At 40.4% G+C, this 21,707-nt stretch overlaps 4 protein-coding genes across 5 annotated transcripts; 2 read left to right on the forward strand and 2 right to left on the reverse strand.

Moving 5' to 3' along the window:
- Positions 1-209: 209 nt before the first annotated feature.
- pde12 (phosphodiesterase 12) lies at positions 210-5,880 on the reverse strand. Its single transcript, XM_058631343.1, has 8 exons — positions 5,011-5,880; positions 4,110-4,537; positions 3,394-3,499; positions 2,749-2,893; positions 2,408-2,486; positions 2,163-2,285; positions 1,403-1,608; positions 210-1,233 (listed from the first exon to the last, which is right to left on the reverse strand). Exons 1-8 carry the CDS (start codon positions 5,565-5,567, stop codon positions 1,114-1,116), a joined length of 1,764 nt encoding a protein of 587 aa, XP_058487326.1. The 5' UTR covers positions 5,568-5,880; the 3' UTR covers positions 210-1,113.
- On the reverse strand, positions 5,718-10,986 carry atp6ap1la (ATPase H+ transporting accessory protein 1 like a). Of its 2 annotated transcripts, none has more exons than XM_058631346.1 (6): positions 10,817-10,986; positions 8,386-8,527; positions 7,766-7,920; positions 7,057-7,107; positions 6,675-6,912; positions 5,718-6,304 (listed from the first exon to the last, which is right to left on the reverse strand). In XM_058631346.1, exons 3-6 carry the CDS (start codon positions 7,915-7,917, stop codon positions 6,032-6,034), a joined length of 714 nt encoding a protein of 237 aa, XP_058487329.1. In that variant the 5' UTR covers positions 7,918-7,920; positions 8,386-8,527; positions 10,817-10,986; the 3' UTR covers positions 5,718-6,031. The 2 variants fall into 2 exon arrangements, with proteins under 2 accessions (XP_058487329.1, XP_058487328.1); XM_058631345.1 differs by lacking the exon at positions 10,817-10,986 and adding an exon at positions 9,429-10,108.
- On the forward strand, positions 10,197-12,534 carry rps23 (ribosomal protein S23). Its single transcript, XM_058631347.1, has 4 exons — positions 10,197-10,286; positions 11,335-11,494; positions 11,904-12,024; positions 12,346-12,534. The coding sequence occupies exons 1-4, from the start codon at positions 10,283-10,285 to the stop codon at positions 12,490-12,492; spliced, it is 432 nt and encodes a 143-aa protein (XP_058487330.1). The 5' UTR covers positions 10,197-10,282; the 3' UTR covers positions 12,493-12,534.
- Positions 12,535-13,466: 932 nt separating this feature from the next.
- On the forward strand, positions 13,467-21,081 carry LOC131460873 (dynein axonemal heavy chain 12-like). The gene is made up of 13 exons (XM_058631741.1): positions 13,467-13,699; positions 14,825-14,993; positions 15,148-15,188; positions 15,764-15,898; positions 16,002-16,160; positions 16,255-16,500; positions 17,262-17,433; positions 17,936-18,041; positions 18,218-18,397; positions 18,531-18,659; positions 18,777-18,905; positions 19,838-19,991; positions 20,545-21,081. Exons 2-13 carry the CDS (start codon positions 14,851-14,853, stop codon positions 20,718-20,720), a joined length of 1,770 nt encoding a protein of 589 aa, XP_058487724.1. The 5' UTR covers positions 13,467-13,699; positions 14,825-14,850; the 3' UTR covers positions 20,721-21,081.
- Positions 21,082-21,707: the final 626 nt, after the last annotated feature.

Raw genomic sequence — 21,707 nt, forward strand, 5'->3', positions numbered from 1 at the left:
GTGGTCGTTTTTTTTTATCTGTTTGTATATAAGATGAATAAATAAAACCCTGTTAAATTAAGTAAGCTGTTCATACTTTTTTTCATACAAATGTCCATACATTTTTGATTGACACATTCCTTGATATCCGGTCTTCGTCTAACTGCCTTCATCGACTCGCATTTTGAAATCTATCGTAGTCTAAATCAAAGAGGCTAATGTTACTGGACTTAAAACGCATATTGTATTTAATGCTTTCAAAATTACAGGTTAAAGAAATTTAGACCAAAACAACAACGTTATTGACCATTATACATTTTCGCTGTGCCCCAACATACAAACCAGTGGTTCGTTCCACTCTGGCCCCGCCTTCTCGCCACTTTCGACCAATGAAGGAAAAACAGCGTGGCGAATGTGGGTGCGACTATCTCACTACTGATGTAGTCAAGCCATTGTATTTAATACTGGAAATATAATCATGTCATGTGTGTTCCTGTTTTTGCAAAATGAATGTTATGGGAGAGTGGTGCTTATGAATCATCCTACACAGATGGAAATACAAAAACTTAAAAAATAAATTTGACTTCAGAGTGTCATGACTCTTTAGAAACGTTCTTCTTTTTGCCATGTGTTGCCATTTAAGGACCTTGAAAAAAGTTAGAACTGTAACAACACAGTGCAAGTCAAAATTCAACTGATATTCATGGCCCTTTTAGTCGGCTTAAATTTATTGAACACATTTAAATCCCACCAGCTGAGCAACTTCATAATTATAATAAATATTTCAACATTTGGTCTAAAATGGTCATCTGTTTCAGAAGGTGAAGAGGAAAAACAGGAGTAACCACTTCAGCAGTAATATGAGCTCAAATTAAAATTAGATTAAGAAATGTGACAATATGATGTATGTATGTGTGATGTGAATACCCAACACTGAATATCAGTGATGAAAACTATTATTGCTTATTAACATCTTTAAATAATAGTTTTTTAGTCACATTTACAGTGTTCTCCGAATTCCTCCTGACTTTTCCTTTTTCTTCAGAAAAACTGCAGGATCACATTTGCACTCTCAAACTTCATTGAAGTATGAAAAAAAATCCACAGTCACTCTGCAACTGCACTTTTCAAAAGTCAGGGGCTCCAGCGCAAGTCGCATACGAGAGCGATGTGGTCAGAAGGGTGAGCCACACTGGGAAGAGCCTCATAGGTGGTGACCTCCTGATGGCTGGGCAGAGGAATCATCTGCTCCACCTGCGCACACACACCCACACAATGAACTACATTCATTACTGATCATTTCAGGATTCACCCAAACTTAGTAAAGGAAAATACAGTGATTTTACATTTTCAGACTGCAAGACATTCTGCATGGTAGATCCACAACACAAATCCAGAGTGAAACCAGCCTTGGTATTTGTACCTGCATGCTGTCTGGTTGTATGAAGATGTAATCCAGGCAGCCATGAAATCCTCCCACATAGTTGGTGTAGGCTGGCTGGTTGCAGGCACTCAACAGTGGGGGGAAATCAGAGCACAGCTCCATACTGCAAGACTCTTCAGGCTCTGAGCTGCTCCAGTCTGGATGCTGCTGAGGAACCACAGCCTCTGTGACCAGCTGGAACACACCTGAGACAAGAGAAGATGAACAAAGAACTTACACAGCTAGAATAATGAGATACATGATGACAATACTTTCCTTTTTTCTGAGTAGGTCCGCAGGCGGGAGATGTATAACACTGGACATATTAGACAACGGCTACTTCAATTGTCCATTTTAACTTCAAATATAAAAAAATGCCCAATGTTAGATTCAAGCCATTATAAAATGAATTCAGACAGTGCTGCTTATGGCTATGAGCTCCATATGATGTGTTTCTTAATTTAGCTGTGTTTAACCCTCATGTCACTCAGACATACGGAGACAACAGCAACATTGTTGAGTGAAGTGAGACTTCAGCAAACAATTGGAATATTTAGAGCCCACAAAAAGTTTGTGAATTCTACTGCTCCAAAATGCTGCTAGCTCCTGTTCACCTCACAAATGATGTTACACTGTTTCTCTTCACATATAACATTATAACATCAGCAACAACAAAAATTACCAAAAGTTAAGCACTGCAGCTTAACTTAGTAAAATAAACTGGCAATACTGTGGCCAAGCCTTTTGAGCATGGACTTACCTGAGGTCGGGGAGGAGTTGAAGTCACCACAGAAGAGCAAAGGGGCTCCAGGTGCGACCTCTTGGATTACACGACTCAAGTGTTTCAGGGCCACACCCATCTGAACCAACCGAACGTTCCCTCCTGCAAAAGAAATTAAATAAATGTTTGACATCTGTTCACATATACATATTATAACGATGGTCACTCTACGTTTTTACATCAGTGACTGAGGTGTAATCTAACAGAAGAATGAGCTATTTTACCTTTTGGGTGCCAGTACAGGTGAGTGTTTGCCACACAGATCTTCCTGTCTGGTTTATGCAGGTCCTCAAGCAACGTGACCTGTAGAAAAATGAGTAATTCGTTAATTCAAATAAAACTGAGGTAAACTCTCTAAACTTCGATGCTGATTGAACCCACTAGTCTAGGTGGAGATATGCCTCTCTTTCAGCTTGTTAGTATTAGGTGGTTTCCAGTTTAGCTGGCAGCTAGTTGTTAGCATGTTTAGCACCAGTCTTCCTACCGCCCATGAACTTTAAATTATTAAAGCACAAACTCGTTCTCCTAATCAGTCCAAAAAATGTTCTCAGGTAAGATGCACTACCTGCAGTGTAGTAGATCTCTGCAGGATCCTGTGCTTTAGGGTATCATTTGCAGAAATCATCTCCAGCAGCTCAGAGTGGATGGGGTCAGAGGTCAACACTTCGCTCAGCATGATGTCATGACGACTCAACAGCTGAAATTTTGACCTGAAAACAGAGCATAATTTTAATTTCATTTTTAATTACCCAAAATAACCCTGGAATGAATCATGTAATACAAAGAACTTTGGCATAAGCAAATATAAGTGACAAACAATGACAACAAATTCAATTACAAAGGGAAAAAACTTGCAGTTTCAAATGTTCTATTCATTTTGACGTGACAGCAACACTTTACACATTCAGATGTGAAGAAAACTGCTGCCTGTTCAACTACATGAATATAGGTAACAAATATTAGAGCTTCAAGTTTGATTTGTATGTGGAATTTTGTCTGTGTAGAAGAAGCTATTAAAAAAACTAACCTACATGCACCAAAACTGTTGCAAAAACTGTCACGGCACTACGTCCAATTTCTACTGCTGTGTTCTCACATGCGCTCACCAAAGCCAGACTTGTCGGTGTGGCTGCAATGTTGCATCAGCCAATACTTGAAAAAACAATACAAAAGACTTTATCTTGAGATTCAGAGATCTAGCACACCTGACCTGCGGTAGAAAGTTGCCAGTCCTTCATGCTGCTTCTCTTTAATCCTGAAAACTCCGTCCAGACCAAAGGCATCCAGAGAGGGAATCAGACTGTCCACAAACACACCTGAGGAGTCCAGAGAATATGAGGAAAGGCAGAAAGCAGTGTTGACTAATTATCATGTTACTTGACAGAAACATTAGGGACAAATAATGACTATTTTTTAACAAAACAATATAACAAAATAATAAGTAATTTGGAAACCATCGCTTTCTTTTAAATGGAAAAACATTTTTTCTCATAGATGACCCTTACTGCAAGATCCCAGCAATAACAAATCATCTTTAAATATTTAAAATGTTTTAATCGACCCCGATTCAACTCTGAGTCATGTTTGAGGCAATTGTTAGTGTATTAGGCAGAATCTTTCTTGTCAAGAAAAAACACTAGTGCTTTCAGAATCTCCTGGCCCTGATCACTACTGACTAATGCAGAATCTCTACTTTGATTTATCAACTCAACCTTGATCTCCTGATTAGCCTATGATGGTTTTGTCCAAAAAACTTCCCTTCTCCGCATGTTCATTCATATGGAACAGTATTGCTCAAAAAAACTGTGTGACTGCTGATAAAGGATCATAAACCATCTATATTTTATGTATTACCCGGAGTCAATTGATTATTAAAATTATTGATTGAATTTCTGTCAGATCAGTGGTCATTTTGGCAACAATTACCTTTGTCAACCTCCTGCAGACAGATGATGTCAGCATTATATCCAGCCAATTCCTTCTTAATTAGGTTCTGTCTATAGTCAAGCTGAAGGGCATAGGGGGCGCAGTATGGGTAAAGCACCGTCTTGGACAGTTCTGTCTGAGCGTAGATATCAGCCAGGATGTTGTATGACACCACCCTCACAGTAGGCCACTCCGTCTCTTTGACAGTGTACGCATGTCGGTTGTCAAACGTGCACATGCCTGGTCCAGCCTCCACAGCTGCCACAGAGAGCAGCTCCTTGGCAGAACCACTGCGACCTCCATCTTTAGGTGTGCAGCGCAGTTTGAGCCTGCAGCCGATGTCCTGATTGGATGGGACATGGACTCTCCCACATCCTACCTGTGTCCAACCTGGATCCTGACCTGTGACTTCCTCAGCAGCCTCAGGACTGGGACAAGAAGAACAAGACAAAGGAAAAAAATAAGAACAAATGTGCTGCATAACACAACAATTCTGCCACTTCACTTTACCCAAGTGTGTGTTACAATACTGTGGTGTGGTAGTTTTACAAGGTCCGTTTTCTCTATGTAAATAGTTTTATACTGTGTTGCATGCCCTCTACAAGAGTCATGTTCCAAAAAGCGATGTTAACAAAGGTACAATTAAATCCAATTTTTTCCACTTAGTAAGTGTATTAAATCTTTACATATTTACATTGTGTCACTTTGATTCTGGTCATAGTTCTTAGTCTGTATAGAGATCATAGATTATTCATTATTATTAGATAATGATTATTATATCATTATCCAGAGCAGTCGTTAACAGAAACTGGGTCGGAACACTTTGATGATCTACAAAATTATTTCTTTCTTTGAATTTGTAGTATGTGTGGGGAAACACTGATCGGTCATGAACAGATACCTTGTGTCAGGGGCTTTTTCTTTGTACCAGGTGAACTCGCAGTCTTGCAGGTTCCCAAACTCCACCTCCAGTTTGGGGCAGACGGGGAAACCTGCCAGCAGTGACACCGGCAGCTCGGCAATGGTGAAGGTGGGTGCGTTTCTCTGCACAAAGAATTTAACGTCGCCCACCTGCAGCACGGATCCCTCCCGCCAAGCCTCGGAGTTCAGCACTGTGTCGGGGACCTCGTCCCCTCCGTGGTACAGCTTCACCGCGGGGGGCACCGGGGCTTCACACGGCTGCTGCCCCTTGAGCTTCTTCGGCTTCTTCGCCTTGTTGTGGGAGATCCGGGCAAGAGCCTTACCCAGCGGCTCGTCCTGGTCCCGCAGCATGTGCTTGTTGCTGCCGTTCAGAGTGAAGGAGATGGTGAGCTTTGGCTCCCCGGGGAGGCATCTCACCACGGCTGGCTCCATCCTACCGTGGAGGAAGCGGCAGGCTTGGGTCACAGGCTTTGCTTGAAAAAAGGACAGGCGATGCCGGGGTAACCGTGTGAGAAGAGCGGGGAGGCGGATGAACATGAAGGAGGGTGGCAGGAGGGTGACAACAACAACGCTAAACGAAGCTAAACCCAAGAGGTGACACGAACAGCCAGGTCCAGACACAGCTGCCTCGCTACTGACTGGTTAGCCACATGCTAACATGAACGGACAAAAACATTAACAACACAATTAAGAGCCAACCTGCAGCGGACTGGTTTAAAATATGAACAACAGAAAGACTTCAGGGATAGAACCTCATCTTTCAACAAGATGTAGTACTTAAATATTTAAATAATTCGTATGTTAACTGTCACACGGTGTCAGCGCGAGTTTTCTTTCTTTTTCTTCTGGTGTGTTATTTCCCCTTGTTTTTGAAAGCGACCCCTACTGGACTGGAGTGCGGATCAGCACTATGTAGGAACACTAAAAGTAAACTGGCACTGGAATCGAGTGACTTGATGAAGAGGGCTTTAAAAATACTTAATTAAAATAATTTGCGAGTTTTAACAGTCATTCTGTTCACACTGAAGATAATGTTCCTCTGCATTATTTTCCACATAACAGGGTTTTCGTTGTTCGGGATTTTGTGGGAAGTAGACTTCAGCTTTGTGTTCGTTGTCAATGTGATTCAGGTGGATGACCATGTGTAGAGCATAGACCAGGACCAGCAGCAGGATGAGGGAAGAGATGAGGCCCATGAGGATGGCTGGTGTCAGGAGGGTGACACAGTCGCTCGCAGCAGAAAACCTGCCAGAGGAGATGTTGAACGCCTGAATCTGAGGAGTGGAAAATAATTAAGAAGATAAAACAAATTTAAATGAAATGGTTGAAAGATTTTCATCCTTCATCCTTACATAGAGAGAAAAGGTATACAAAACTAAGCCCAACGTCATAATGTAACCACAAGCCATTTTTTTCCAACTCATGTGTAATTGTTATTCAAATGTGGGAATACATTTGAACAAATCTTATTTTTTTTTACATTTTTATGACTTACTTGGCCTTGGAATAATGATGATTTGACATTAACTTATTATTCAGTGAATCAGTTAAAAGATACATGATGATTGTTTTTCTAATTACTGTTTATATGGTCCTTTTAAATCTCAAGTCAGTTAGTGTGTCAGCAGGGTGACAGACGTGTACCCGGAAGTCGGTGAAGGTGACAGTCCAGCGGTGGGCATGGTCGCTGCTGGGCAGCAGCAGGGCGCTGTGGTGCTGCAGGTTGCTGACATGGAGACAGTGGTAGGAAGAGGAGGTGGGAGCATAAACCTCGCTCGCATTGAATGATGCCTCTCCGGACATGTTGTAGAGCAGAGAGACACTGTTCACAGAGAACCACCACTGACCTGAAGACTCGTAGAAAGTGTTGGACAGCTGCAGTCTGAGGGAACAAGGCTGTCAGTCAAAAGGTCACATTTATGACACACATGAAATGTTGACTCTTAATTTTTCATCAATCCTGCCATTTAATTTGACATTATAGGTTATAGTGGTGTATAATTTACAGACGGATGGTTTGACGAACCTGATAGATAGGCTTCTTAAATCTTCTACATCACCAAACCTCATGACCAGCCTGCAGAACACACACATACACACAAAGTTACAAGGGTCACTATTAGGGTCACTATTTGTACATTATCACTTTGTAGAAATTATATAATACATGTTTCAGTATCAATTTGTATATACTTTTGCTCTTGCTAAACTTAAATTGTTGCTGTTACACACACATACTGTACTTCTATACTTTGAATATATTTTTTGATGCCTTGTATCTGACTACAGCTTCCTGGTCTTTGACCAGCTTTTGCCCACCTTATTTATTATTTATTTCACATGTGGCAGCCATCGCTGTTGTTTTTGTAGTCTATGACTGTTCACTTTAGTTTTTCATGTTTTTATTGCATGTTTTTAAATATGTGCTGGAAATGGCTGCACAACATAGTTATGTTATATTATATGCATTGACAATAAAGCATTCTATTCTATTCCATTGTATTTAATTATACTCTATTCTGTTTTATGCCATCTGTTCTCATCTCGGGATGCTTTTCATGAACAGTTATTTTTGTTGTGCTTACTCTGTGAATATGTGGATTAGTAGAACTGTATAATGTTTAACCTCATTTGGGAAAAATATACAATGAATGAAGTTGAAAAAAGAAAAATATTGTCTTTAAGGTTTGTGTACATCAGACAGACTGGACATTCAAACAGACAGGTGTACATACACAGCCTTGTCGTGGTAGCAGACAGACTGGCTGGTGTCCACAGTCTTCTTAGGGGAAAAAGCCTGCTCTGTCAGGTCCAGCTGCTTCTGGTTCTCATAGCGCAGAGACAGTTTCCGGGCCTGGAACATAATGCATGGCTCTGCATTGGACATTACCTAGTGGGTAGACAGTGGTGGAATAATAAATGATTTGTGTCAGAGGGAAATACTGCACTTTCTAACTCATCTCCATTTGTCTGACAGCTGTAATTACTTTACAGATTTTACTTCAGTTAAATCCATGGATTTAAAAATGACGGATTGTAATTAAGAAAAATTTGACTACTCCACATACTTCTTGTGCTTTTAATACTTGAAAATAAGTTTAATTTTAAATAATGTTTTTACATGCAGGGCACTGACAGGAATACACAATGTAGTAATGCAAGTTGACACACTAGTATCCCAGGAAGGGCCAAGGGCTGGGGTGTCCCTGAGCAAGGCATTCAATCCCCCATTGCTCCTCAGGTGCAGATACTGCTCCTGCGCCCAGCTTGTGTGTGTTCACTACTGGTGTGTAATAAGGATGGGTTGAAAATGATTAATTCTAGGTCAGAGTCACATATTGGAAAACCACAACACCTTGAGGGGAGGGAAGGGCACTGCAGCTCCTGGCAGCTGAAGTAACCTCCTCTGTGCAACACTTGGAGACTGGAGAGGAGGCGGCTTTTGGCCAAGAGGAGATTTTGCAGCTTCTTTCTTGTATACCGTGAACAGCTGCACACTGAAAAACATCTCACATGAGCAGATGTCTGTTCAGACATTTAGCAGACACATTATTTCATTACCTCATTACATTTTGTTGATACTAAACAGTTGTGCGAACACCCAGATTAGGTTTCATAACCAGGATTTCTATTTTTTTTGTTTGTTCCAAGTCCATGTTCAATATCTAAAGATAATTTTATATAAGGGAAAGATGGTTGATAAATACACGATAACATCACGTGTGCAACAGAATGCAAACTTCTACATGAAAGGCAGATGTGCTGCACCTCCATCTACCACCTTTATCCTCCACTCATTTATTTTCTGCCTCTTTACAAAACAAGACATGATGTCCTATATTTGCTCTGAACATGGGTAGTGGAAAGAAGTATATAGCAATCCTTACAACAAAGTGGCAGGAACCAACACACTTTGTTTTTACTTGCTTGAAATTTGTGTTAAATAAATACATCAGGTTTCAGAATAGTCGTTAGTAGCCATTTTCTTTGTACCAACCAATTTCTTAACTAACTAGTTGTTTCAACTATGACTGGATTTTAGTGTTTTCCAATGCTCCCAAACGACCAAACAGAAAATCAGCTCATACATTACATTACATTACATGTCATTTAGCAGACGCTTTTATCCAAAGCGACTTACAATAAGTGCATTTAAACATTTGGGTACAAATAAGAGCTAGAAGTAAGTAAGAGCTTCAAGTAAATACAGCTACAAAGAAGGTATACTAATAATCAATAAATAAAATCATGCATGGGGCCAAGTTATTTCCAACACATGAGTCATTTTGAGCTGAACATGTCAAGAGGCAAAGATTAAAGGGTCAGGCAGGTTCAAAAACCGCAACAATAACCATTAAGATCAAACTGCTTCTTCAGTGCCATCTTTCCCCCACCTACCTGTCAGCAGGTTGACCATCGAGGCAGGTAGAAGAAGGCTCATGATGTAGGAGGAGAGAGAGGAGAAAGATGCAACAGTGTTTCCACGGTAAAGTCATTGCTGTGGTGACCAGAGTGGGATGCTGGTACAATATTTGTCCCTCCTCTCTTCCTAGTAATCCACTTTAATCAGGCCACTGTCTTTAAGCCCCTTTGACATACTCATGCATCATCCAATCACAGACAGACAGTTGATGGAGACCAACCCAGACATCCAGGTCAGGTCAGCTCAGTCAAAAATACATTTCATTTTTCAGCAGATTAAGTGACAATTACACAAAAAGTACTTCAGATATATTTGATCAATTTCACCATCAATACTATAGAACAGTGAATGTAATTATTCATATATTAACTGACAAATGTCATTCAAGTAGTGAAAAGGTATGTATATACATTTTTAAAGGATACCCAAAATGCTGGATATTGAAACCTGGAACACTTAAAAGTACTGGTTCAACCTCCGGTTTTCACTCAGACATACAGGCATCCTCTACAACATTTTATTCAGACATAATGAGACAATGTAATATCAGCCAACTTATATGTTGTGTTTTTATTGGAATATAATTATCCAAAGGACAATTGTCAATATTTTTTTAAGCAGATTGTCCTTAGTATGCTTAGTTAAGTTATTTATATTAAAAAGACGATTTCTTTGCCTCTTCCTCACTTTATTTTAAAAATCAAAAGCATCCAAGTGATAATTAAAGTCAGGCATATTGTGGAGCCACCCCGGCCAGGGTCCTGCGTCTCATCTTCACCGCGGTGCACCCTGGGCCTTTCCTTTCGATCCCAGGCTCGCTCGTGAAAACATGGGTATGTCTCACATTTTGTCAAAAAGACCGTATTCTTCCAATTTTTTCATCGATTATGAATATCGGGGCTCTGTATGAATATCTTACGAGTTGTTTACGACGTGTTTGTGTCGGTTAAAACCACCCGTGGTTTAAAAATTGACTCGTTTTACGCCCGTCTTCCGCTACAACGTGGAGCGGCCATATCACGCCTGAGACACAGACGGCGAGTTAGCATAGTTAGCTCAACACTGTTTGTCTTATTATTTCTGTGGAAACTTCCAACTCACATTATTTATGTGATTTAGGCATCAACTGCGCATTTAAATATTGCGATATTATTACGTATGATTGAGTGTCCGTCACTAGGAGAGTGTGATCCTGGTTATACACGAGGTTTCAGGGAAATCGTTGCTTCAAAAACGCTTGACGTTGGTTTACGGTCGGTTTTCGATCAGTTTTCAGATCTAGTAACTCATTTGCTGCCAGCTATTTTCAACGCAGTGGCCGAATTTGCGTCTATAGCAGTTAATATGTTGGAAGGAAACTTACATGAACAGCAAGAAGTGAGTCGTGACTGAAGATGACTGGTCCTGGTGTTTTGCTAGTTTGCTCACTGTCAGTCATTCTTCGTCGGTCACTTAAACCAGGGGTCCCAAAGTCATTTGAGCTGGGGTTCACTCAGCATCTAGTCTGGTCAGGAAAGCCCGGTCATGTGGGGGGAAAAGTCTAACGTTTTAGATAACAGCAACTACTCAGTAGGGATGCGCATGAGTTTAAAACTGTATCACAATACTAAATCATGGTAACTGATATTTTACATAATTTAATTGTAAGGATATATTCACAATAAATATTTTGTCCAAATTGAATTTAAAATTAGAAATGACTTGAGTGGAGGAGCATATTACACCTGTGCTTTACCACTATACGATTTTATTTTAAAATGAATGAACATTCACCGCTTTAATTGTAACACCATTATTGTAATTTTTCTAGTAAAAAAAAAAAAGAAGTCATACCAGTTTTAGTTTAGATTTGCCACATAACTGTTGTACTTTGCTTTCCAGGAAAGTGTCGTGGTCTGCGCACAGCCAGGAAGCTCCGTAACCACCGTCGTGAGCAGAAATGGCACGATAAACAGTACAAGAAGGCCCATCTGGGTACAGCCCTGAAGGCTAACCCCTTCGGAGGAGCTTCTCATGCTAAAGGAATCGTGCTGGAGAAAGTGTGAGTATCATGCGACCACCTGAACTGTTTAAGCAATGGCTAATGGAAGTTATTCCATTATAGTTATTCAATGAACAACGTCTGATCTTGAAGGGCCCGTACTTTTAGTTGTCGGCTGATGGAGTGGACTTGACAGTGGGTCTGCTCTGACTAGATTCCTACCTTAAATACTGGCCCACTTCCCTCCCCAGATGGGAGACTGGATTTTTGGTCTTTAAAATCGGCTGTCTGTTACTCATTTCTCTTGTAACTTGCATTGCCATTTTATTGATCTACTGATCACATTGGCTGCTCTAGGAAAAAGAAATTCCAATTCGAGCAGTTCTGTGTGCATGATGGCGTGAAGGAACTTCACGATAAAGGTCTGTAAATTTGATATCACATCAGTGTTTTTATTTCCCATCTACAGGGGAGTGGAGGCTAAGCAGCCTAACTCTGCCATCAGGAAATGTGTGAGAGTGCAGCTCATCAAGAACGGCAAGAAAATCACTGCCTTCGTCCCCAATGACGGTTGTCTCAACTTCATCGAGGTAAATGCCAGGGTTATATACACAGTTGTGTTGCTGGCGATGTGATAAATGAAAAGTCTTTAGAAGAAAATTAAGCTGAAGTAAATCAACATTGTTAGAACATCTAACAAGTGCATTATGAGATCAAATCAGTTGCCTTTATCATAGCAGCAATTTGTAATGGTCCTTGGTCAAAATCTGCCGGGGAACTTTTTGTAAACATTTCAGCTTACGCTAAAATGTTGCAGCAGCCAAGTGTCTTCCCATCTTGCAATCTTTTTCTCTTTATGTAAACATCAAAATTCTGTAGCCAACTTTTTTCTTTGCCTCCTTGTGCTGTAGGAGAACGACGAGGTTCTGGTGGCAGGATTTGGACGTAAAGGTCACGCCGTTGGTGATATTCCCGGAGTTCGTTTCAAGGTTGTCAAGGTGGCCAATGTGTCTCTGCTGGCACTCTACAAAGGCAAGAAGGAGAGACCCAGGTCATAAACAGTTGAAAGCAGAAAATGAAATAAACAGATTTTGAATTCAGACCGTCTGTTTTATGTCTTCTTTGATTTGTCACATATTTGGTACTTTTTGTTTTTTTTAAATTTGAATTGATATTGGTTACATTGGCCCAAATCCTACATTTTATTGGATAAGGTGGACAGAAATTTTACACCACCTTTTATTCAAAGGTTTGACAACGTTTCATACATTCATAGCCAGTGTCTGATAGTTCCTAGTGATTCACATCTTGGTTTCCTCAGTTGAATATCACCAGTGTGAACTGAAGAAGCCTCTTAACGTGAGGTGAAACTCAGGCAAGTCCAGTTGCTTGTATCTGAGTAGAACTGCAGCAGAAACAGCCACTGTTGTGATTAACACTTCAGATTGGAGGTGTATACATTTAGGAACCTTGGCAGCAAAGTGGTCCCACTGATGTGTCCTTACTGATCATTGTCACATGCATGACTGTAAATTGTCGGATTAAATGTTCATGTGTTCAGAGATAGTCTTGTGAAAACCATGTTTAACAAGTGGTTTTTAGCTAGTCGGGTTAAATGAGGCATTTTCTGGATATTTTTTGTGTAAACCCTGAGGATGAATGTGTGAGAAAATCCCAATATGTCAGAAGCTAGTCACATTCAGATCATTCTGTCTGGTACCAACAATCATGCCATAGTCAAGGTAACTTAAATCACCTTTCTTCACCATTCTGATTCTGTGTGAACTTCAGGAGGTCATCTTGACCATATCTACATGCCCAAATGCATTGGGTTGCTGTCATGTGATTGGCTGATTAGATGCATACTCACAAGTCATTCAACAAGTGTAAAGTCGTGGTCAGTGAGTGTTAGCAGGCCACAGTTAATGCTGCTGAGTCACATCTGAACTGATGACTGCATAAATTTAGCTGCAGGTGTAAATATAGCAACATGTATCCTTTTCCCCATAACCCCCACAGCCAGAGCCCTGAAGCTCCTGACATTTTGCAGAAGTACTACTACTACACTCAAACTTTTCCAAGGCAGACAAGTTGATTGAGTGAGTTCATCGCAGTAGAGGATCCTGTATTAATGTAACCAACAAAGGCAAACTGATGTCAGGGGAAAACTTGCCAGCTCATGCAACAACAACAACAGACCCTCTTTGATCTGCAGAGACTCCGCAGCTGAGGGGAAGGAAACCACACTATCAACAAAACTACAAGGTAAAATTAGCTGTTAGCCCAAAATGTGATGCAAAGTATCTTGATAAGTTATTTGTAAGTAAGTTTTTAAGTGTTGTTGTATAATGGCATCATGCATTGATGAAAGCCAGCACTGACTGCTGGTCTAAAAACACAATTTCATCACCTGAAATCAGGCCTGTTTTTTTTCCATATGCCTTCCAGACCTGCACAGAATCTGTTTTTACAGCCCTATACGAGTGTCTGTACTTCTGTCTGTCATGCACGCACACACATGCTGCCATTCTGTGTGAGTTTCTACTGGTTTATCAGTTTCAATGAAGATGAATCTTGTTAATATAACAAAACAAACAGCACCAAATCACAACATACATTATCTCAAGGCTCTTCAGAAACCTTACGACATTCTGGAGAGACAAGAGAAAACCAACAGATCACACAATGAGCAAACATGAGGCGTCAGTCCTGAAAAATGACCAGGAGCAGATGTAAAACAATTGTATTCATTTGTCAGGAAAGTTCTAAATCAGTCGTGGTATTTTTTATAGTATTATAATGTCATTTATAAGCAGTTCCAAAGAGGCTAGCAAGGCTAGTGTCAGGACAAAAACAAACACATTAGAGATCAGGTAGTTTATGCTTGAAGTAGTAAAGAAATGTCCTCCACCTCTTCAGCCCAATGTTTATAGGATGACAGGGCTGTCTTTTTCTAATTAGGGAGAATCACATAATGTAGGAACATCTGTTTGACTTGCATCACATCTGTCACCACCCAAAGATGGAGGTTAGATGAGAGTGTCAGGATTATATCTTTATTAAGGTTCTAAATATGTCCCAAATTTTGTATTTGACAGTAGAGATGACAGCTGAGTCCTGAGGATCAACAGGAATCTAACTTTTCTGAAAAATGTTTTAAATACTCATATTTAAGAAATGAAATATTACAAATATTTTGTAGGACTCAACTGCAGAGTGAAGGGGCAACTTCAGATAGATTTTTATCCCCAGGGTAAACATTAAAACATAATTGCAGCAGATTACATGGACACCAGAAAAAAGTTAGTTACATTATAAATCTGGGTTTGAGTGTCCGTACACTTTTATGATGATGTAGTGTCCATTAAACTTTCCCCCCTCTTTGAACAGGGCAGGGGCCCTTTAATGAGGACAATATGGAGTCTTGGCGATTCAGGTTGGGGGAGGAAGAGGAGGATGAAGATGATGCAGACACTCAGTACATGATAGAGCAGAGTCTACTGGAGATCAACAAACAGAAAGAAACTCACAGAGAGTCAACGGCACAAGACGACAAGAAGTCAGTGGAACAGAATAAAAGTATTTTTCTACGCTGCTCAGTTTGTTCGTTTTTGAAGGACTGTCCATCGTTGCACACAATCCCTCACACAGATTTGATCTCATCAACTTTCTTTGTCTCATCAAATTATGTGCACACGTTTTTCTTCCTCTAGAAAAGCAGACAGCAGCACGATCTTCTCTGCTATAAGACAAGGTGAGTGAGGACAAAGCATGAAGCTGTATGACCTGCTCTCCTGCTCTGATTCACTCTCACAGAGTTATGTTCTGCAACATCAAGCGACTACCAAGCACCATACAGCAAACACACAATCACAAAGCAGCTGGTGAACATAATAGTGGAGCATCTCCCCACTGAAGAGCCTGATATTTCCCTCAGGAGGATAGTCTCATTCAAAGATTTCTTTACCCAGACTTTTATTGAATGTATGTTTCAAATAACATGCTTAAAATGATGTTATGAATCACTTGATGTTATGAATCAGAAAAGGCAGTAAATTGGTCAGAAACACTGATAGTATGTGCAAAGTTTCTCTTGTTACGATTCATCTTTTAAACACACATTTTATTATTTATTAGATAATAAATGACATACATTATGAATATGTAAGCATTTAACACAAACTCATTTACACAGGGGCATCTACAAATAATGGACAATAGGGAAACGTTCCACGTCTGTCAGGCAAAACAATGGAACAATAGAACTGACACTGTTACATAGACGTTTGATGCTGTTGTTGTTGTTGTTGTTGTTGTGCATCTCTGTAGGTAATGAGAAGCTATTGAGGGAACTGTGTGTCAGCCACAAAGACAAGTTTCTCCAGACAGACAGCAGAGGTTGGATTCCGCTCCATGAGGCTGCAGCTCAGAGCAACCAAACCATCCTGGAGCTCACATTCAAAGGTTTGCATTTTATCATTATACTTTTGACTGTGCACATTAACAGAATAAATCATGTATTTAACAGAGTTGGTGAAGGATAAGAGCGATGCGTCTGTTTCTCCAGCCTCAGGTCCCGATGCTGTGGAGTGTCGTACTCTCCGTGGTCAGACTCCTTTTTACCTGGCTGTAGAAACAGGTCTTATAGAAAATGCCGCCTTCCTTCTCAATCATGGATCCGAGCCAGACTGTCAGGACCAGGACCAGGACTCACCTCTGTTTATTGGTGGGATAATTATTTATTCTCAACTGACAGTTCTAAAAACAAACAGACAACTAAGAAAATGTCACATACTGTCATATATTGTCTCCCTCTGCAGCGATCCGTTCAGAACGCCTGGACTTGGTGAGGCTGATGCTTCAGCAGGGCTCCAAGGTGAACCAGCAGGGCTGTAACGGACGTCGACCCCTCCACGAGGCCTCACGACTGGGCAAAGCAGAGCTAGTGACCCTGCTGCTGGATGCTGGTGCCTGGCCAGACCCTCGGAGCCACTACGGCCTCACACCACTGGCGCTGGCAGCTCAGGGCGGACACCTGGAGGTGGTGAAGACTCTTCTGCACAAAGGTGAGAGAGCATGGGTCACTCATAGAAAAATGTCAAGTGATAAATTATAAAATATAGAATAGAATGGAATGTTTTTATTGTCACTGAGAACAATACAATGAACACACATAGAAAATAAATAACATAAAGCTATAATTATAAGATATTTAATGTGCATTGCAGTGATTGCACACAATATAAAGACAAGTATGTTACAACAAATATGTACAACAGTGTTTCGTGGTTCATGTAGATCTTTCTGAAATGATCAGATTAATGGTAATCAGTCAGAACATCATAAATGCCACCTAAAGGGATAGTTTGTGTTAAAGTGGGGCTGTACTGTATGAGGTACAGGGTGTCATGTTTAGTAGACAGTGTTCAGCAGGGAAGTGATGACAGAGAAAATATGTTGTTGAAGGGAATTAAACTGAGGAATATTAGTCTCATTTTGTCAGTGCTCAGCTGAATTGAACAGACCTTTTAAAATGAGTACTTATATCTTCAAATTATCTATCCATCTATCTTCTACTACTTGTCAATCCCAGCTGACATAAGATGAAATATGGGGTACAGCCTGTACCATAGAGACAAACAACCATCCACTCTCAGTATTTACTTTGTGTATTGTGATTCCTTATAGAGTTCATACATTATTCTTAGTTCCACAGTTAATTGGAGTCGTCACCTGTTGTTACATCAATGCTATAGTGTTACAAAACAGTTTAGGTTTGTATGTCACTTAATGCTGTGTTGTGTTGTGTTGTGGTGTGAACTTGCAGGTGCAGATGTTCTGTCCGAGGCGCAGGATGAGGCGTCTGTCCTGTACGAGGCGTCTGCAGCCGGAGATCCAGCCGTCATCAGTCTGCTGCTGACATATGGCGCAGACGCCAACGTGGCCACGCACACGGGACACATGCCCATCCACCGCCTCGCACACAGAGGACACCTGCAGTAAATGTTTGATTGTATTCTTTTCAACTATATAATTCATCTTACGTAGCTACTGTATGTCTGTCTTCATTTATTTTATTTAATAAACCTAGTTTTAAAACATGATTATTTAATAAAGAAAATGATGAAATAATATTAATATTATTAATATGTAATATAATATTTATTTTATTTCATCAAAATAAATAACTATAAAATAATAAAATAACTATTACTCAATAGTAATAGTGCTGGTTGAACAGTGAAGGAAATAATCTGAGGAAGAAACCAAGGAAACTTAAAAACCGCTTCACCAAACTGTTACCAAACAGTGATCGGTGCTGTTCACTTGCATTGTGGGAGATGTAGGATCACAAGTCCTTGAAGACTCCTGCCTTCATCGTCATCATCAAAAGTATTAGTATTATTTAAGTAAAGGTATATACAGAAGTTTTTTTATGTCTAATGTTGTGTATGTATACATACATACATGCATATGTGTGTGTGTGTGTGTGTTCTTCAGAGCGTTAAAGCTGCTGATTCCAGTAACTTCAGAGGAAGATGTAAATGAAAGTGGGATGAGTCCTCTACACTCTGCTGCTGCAGGAGGACACGCACAATGCATCAAGGTACTTTAGGTGTTTGTGTGTGTGTGAAACTTTATTAACCTGTATGTAACAGTGCACTTTGACCTTGTTGCCATGCGAGACATACATTACAACATGTCTCATTAAGATAATTCGATGTGAAATTTCTTATTGGTTTCGCGTCAACTAAACTCCATCTCCTCCCCAACTCCCATCAGACCTTGCTGGATGCTGGTTATGATCCCAACAATATGCTCAGCTCCTGGGTTCGCCGTGGCTTTGACGATGAGAGGAAGTCAGCTCTCTTCTTTGCAGTCTCCAATAATGACGTGCCATCGACCAAACTGCTGCTGGAGGCTGGAGCCATGACCAACCAAGACCCAATCAAATGTCTGCAGGTCTGTGTGTGTGTTGGAAACAAACAGCCCATTCAATTCAATTCAATTCCATAAAACGTTAACGTTATGAAGCAGGCACACATGTACAGTTATGTCACAACAGTGTTGCTGATCCATTGAGTCTTGCACTTAGGTTGCACTGCGTGTGGGCAACTATGAATTGATTGACCTGTTGCTGAGGTTTGGAGCCAACGTCAACTACTACTGCAGAATAAACACCACACACTTTCCCTCAGCTCTGCAGTACGCGCTCAAAGACGAGGTAAACTGCAGTTTTACTACATTTTAAGTTACTGTCTCTTTTTCTTTCTTTTTTTTACACTTTTACACAATATTCTTCTCTATTCCTAGTCTGGTCTGTTTTGTATGTGTGTGTTAGGTGGTCCTCAGAATGCTGTGTAAGTATGGTTACGACGTGGAGCGGTGCTTTCACTGTCCCTACGGCAACAACTCCCATATACCTGACGACTATGAGGGATGGAGCAACACTGTGATCAAAGACACCATGGTAATAACCTGTGTTAATAGAACAGAACTACTGGTGCCCTCACAACTGAAAATTCAGTGTCTGTATCATTTATCTTTAAAATGGTGGCCATCTTATTAGGTACACCTGTTCATCAACCCAAATATCTCTTAAACCAAGAACATGGCAGCAACTAAATGCATGTAGGCATGTAGACAAGGTCAAGTTGACCTGCTGAAGATCAAACCGAGGATCAGAATGAGGAAGAAAGTAATTTAAAGGTTCAGTGTGTGGGATTACGACCACGTCACAGTCTAACCCTAACCCTGAACAACACTCTTGTGTGATATTGCTTAATTGAAGATTTTTACTGATTGGAACGGTACTTTTTTGGAACAGTACTTACATTTTTCAGTACCCTTCCCTTGGGGGTTACCAGAGTAATGGTAAGGTACAGGACGAGCTAGACCCATGACATTCAGCTTCTTCGATGCCCGCAGTCTACTCTCACACATAGTTTGACTTCCTGTTGGAACAGAGCAGAAAAAAAACGAGCTGCTTGATGTGTTATGTGTTATTGTCTGTTGTGTCGCGTCTGTTGTCCACACACCGGTACAACGCCACGCTATGTATCTCACACACACGGCGCACACACCGCCTAACAAGTAAAGGTACTGTTCTCAGTCGAGGCACAAGCCTGATCCAGGGCTTAACCATTCCAAACCGTACTGGACTTTACCACAGCACTTTACCACAGCACACTCGTAGTGAGTGATATTCACCTGCAATGTCACCATTAGGTGTCACTAAATCTTACACACTGTACCTTTAGGGAGCAACTTTCGTTGTCCACAAAATAACGACAATAAAGGCTATTCTATTCAATTCTATTCTATTCAACTTCTTTTGCCGCTCACGTTGCACGTCAGCATCACTGGTGTTTGTCTTTAAGCCGTCTCTGTCTGTCAGTGCAGTTCTGTGAGGTGATCACAGTCTCCTGGCTGAAGCACCTCTCGGGTCACATTGTTCGGATCCTGCTGGACTACGTGGGTCACGTGACCTTGTGCACCAAACTGAAGGCGGCTGTGATGGAGCAGCAAGAGTGGCCGGATATCTGCAGGCTACAAGGTGAACTAAATCCAACTTTATTGGTCCTCAAAACCTATAAGTAATAAAGAAGAAGGTTGGAAAGTCAGAAAACATTTTCTATATGGTATTGATATCAATTTCAAATTCAGTGCTGATTCCTTCCTTTTAACTATATTGTATTTAACTATGCAGATGAACAGCTTCTCCAGGATAAGGTGTCAAATATTTAGTGTGATCTCCCCTTACACTTATTCCTGGAGTGGAACCATAATTAATGATATTGGTCAAACCTGTGTTTGTTCTACTATTTCATGTTGACAAATAAGGTTGTTAATAATGTTAATATATAAGACCAACGTTCAGACTGTATAATATTACACATGAATATGCTTAGTCTTAATAGTCTTCACCTTTTTGCAGTTAAACATGGCACAGTTTTCTGCGCTCACATTTATTCTGTGCACCATCAAGTCACATCATATCAACGTATCAAAATGAGTTCAATAACACAAAAGTATTCAAGTTAAGGAGAAAAGTAGAATACAGTGAAGTGATGCTCATCAATCTTCCTCCTCCTCCTCCTCTTCCTCAGAAAACGCTCGCTGTCTGCAGCATCTGTGTCGGCTGAAGATCCGTCGTTGTCTTGGACGCCTTCATCTGCGATCACCCGTCTTCATGAGTTTTCTGCCGTTGCCGGAGCGACTGAAGAACTACATCCAGTACCGGGAGTTTGACCTTTATGGTTGCCAGGGCAACACTCCAGGGTGACACACGAGTGAGGAGACAGAGGAAATATCAAATATCAAAGTCATTACAAAAGCGTATTATTTTCCATTATGTTTTCCACATCATACATCATTTATATTTAGCAGAGAGAGCAAAACAAAATGATATATATTTTGTATTTTATTTTCATATTTTTGTGCTTTTCTACTATTTGATGATGCACGGACGAGAGCAATGCCTGGAAGTAAAACATCTCAGAGGACACGATCAACTGTAAATTTTACTTTTAAAAAAGTCACTGGTACAAGCTTTCGTCACCTTTATGTTTCATCAACACGTGGCTTGTTGTCTCCAACTCCTCGCCCTTTTAGAAATGCTGGTGGTGTCGCTCCTTCACCTTTCACTCCACCGCTTGAATAATTGAGAGGTTTGTGTCACTGAGCACCTCACACACCTGCAACTCAGCTGAAAGACACGTCATTAAAGTTTCCATTGAGCTGTCAAATGTCGTAGCTGCAGCTGGATTATTTCCACATGCAACCTTTTATTCAAAGACAGAACGTTCATTGACAGAGAGCAACACTGATTGTTGTTTCCATTGAAATGAGAGCACAGACTGCACAGAACTGTCTTAATGAGATATTTAAGTGAAAAAAGACATTTTGCTGATATGTGAATGTGCAAATATTGGCATTTTTTTGACTGAATGACTAACAATTATTAAAATAAACTACAATAATTGGCTATATTTCACAGTTTTACTTAGGATGGGACTTATTTTTTACTAACATTTGAATATATTTATACAGCCTACTGTATAATGAGGGTTTTACTTTTTCCTTCTTAGTTCTTTTATTATTTTAGGCATACAGTGTGTAATATATTTGTTATCAGCCTAAGAGGACTGTGTTTTATCTGTAAGAATTCAGTTTGACCTCTGATGACACTGAATTATGTGAAGACATCTCTGCAGCACTTGGCACTCATTGGACATTTCAACTTTGCATTAACTGCTGGTGTTGCATCAAG

Source organism: Solea solea, chromosome 6 (genome assembly GCF_958295425.1).
Source record: "Solea solea chromosome 6, fSolSol10.1, whole genome shotgun sequence".
Lineage (NCBI taxonomy): Eukaryota > Metazoa > Chordata > Actinopteri > Pleuronectiformes > Soleidae > Solea > Solea solea.

Excerpts from the sequence above, each read along its gene's own strand:
- LOC131460873 (XM_058631741.1), top strand. The coding sequence starts at position 14,851 with ATGGAGTCTTGGCGATTCAGGTTGGGGGAGGAAGAGGAGGATGAAGAT. Across the intron at positions 15,899-16,001 it reads CCTGGAGCTCACATTCAAAG|CCTCAGGTCCCGATGCTGTG; the intron begins GTTTGCATTTTA and ends CTGTTTCTCCAG. Across the intron at positions 17,434-17,935 it reads GCACACAGAGGACACCTGCA|AGCGTTAAAGCTGCTGATTC; the intron begins GTAAATGTTTGA and ends TGTGTTCTTCAG.
- pde12 (XM_058631343.1), bottom strand. The coding sequence starts at position 5,567 with ATGTTCATCCGCCTCCCCGCTCTTCTCACACGGTTACCCCGGCATCGC. Across the intron at positions 4,538-5,010 it reads GAAAAAGCCCCTGACACAAG|TCCTGAGGCTGCTGAGGAAG; the intron begins GTATCTGTTCAT and ends TTCTTGTCCCAG. Across the intron at positions 1,609-2,162 it reads CAACTCCTCCCCGACCTCAG|GTGTGTTCCAGCTGGTCACA; the intron begins GTAAGTCCATGC and ends CTCTTGTCTCAG.
- rps23 (XM_058631347.1), top strand. Across the intron at positions 11,495-11,903 it reads GGAATCGTGCTGGAGAAAGT|GGGAGTGGAGGCTAAGCAGC; the intron begins GTGAGTATCATG and ends TCCCATCTACAG. Across the intron at positions 12,025-12,345 it reads GTTGTCTCAACTTCATCGAG|GAGAACGACGAGGTTCTGGT; the intron begins GTAAATGCCAGG and ends CTTGTGCTGTAG.
- atp6ap1la (XM_058631345.1), bottom strand. The coding sequence starts at position 9,526 with ATGACTTTACCGTGGAAACACTGTTGCATCTTTCTCCTCTCTCTCCTC. Across the intron at positions 7,921-8,385 it reads TGCCCTTCCCTCCCCTCAAG|GTAATGTCCAATGCAGAGCC; the intron begins GTGTTGTGGTTT and ends TCTACCCACTAG. Across the intron at positions 6,305-6,674 it reads TCACCTTCACCGACTTCCGG|ATTCAGGCGTTCAACATCTC; the intron begins GTACACGTCTGT and ends TCCACTCCTCAG.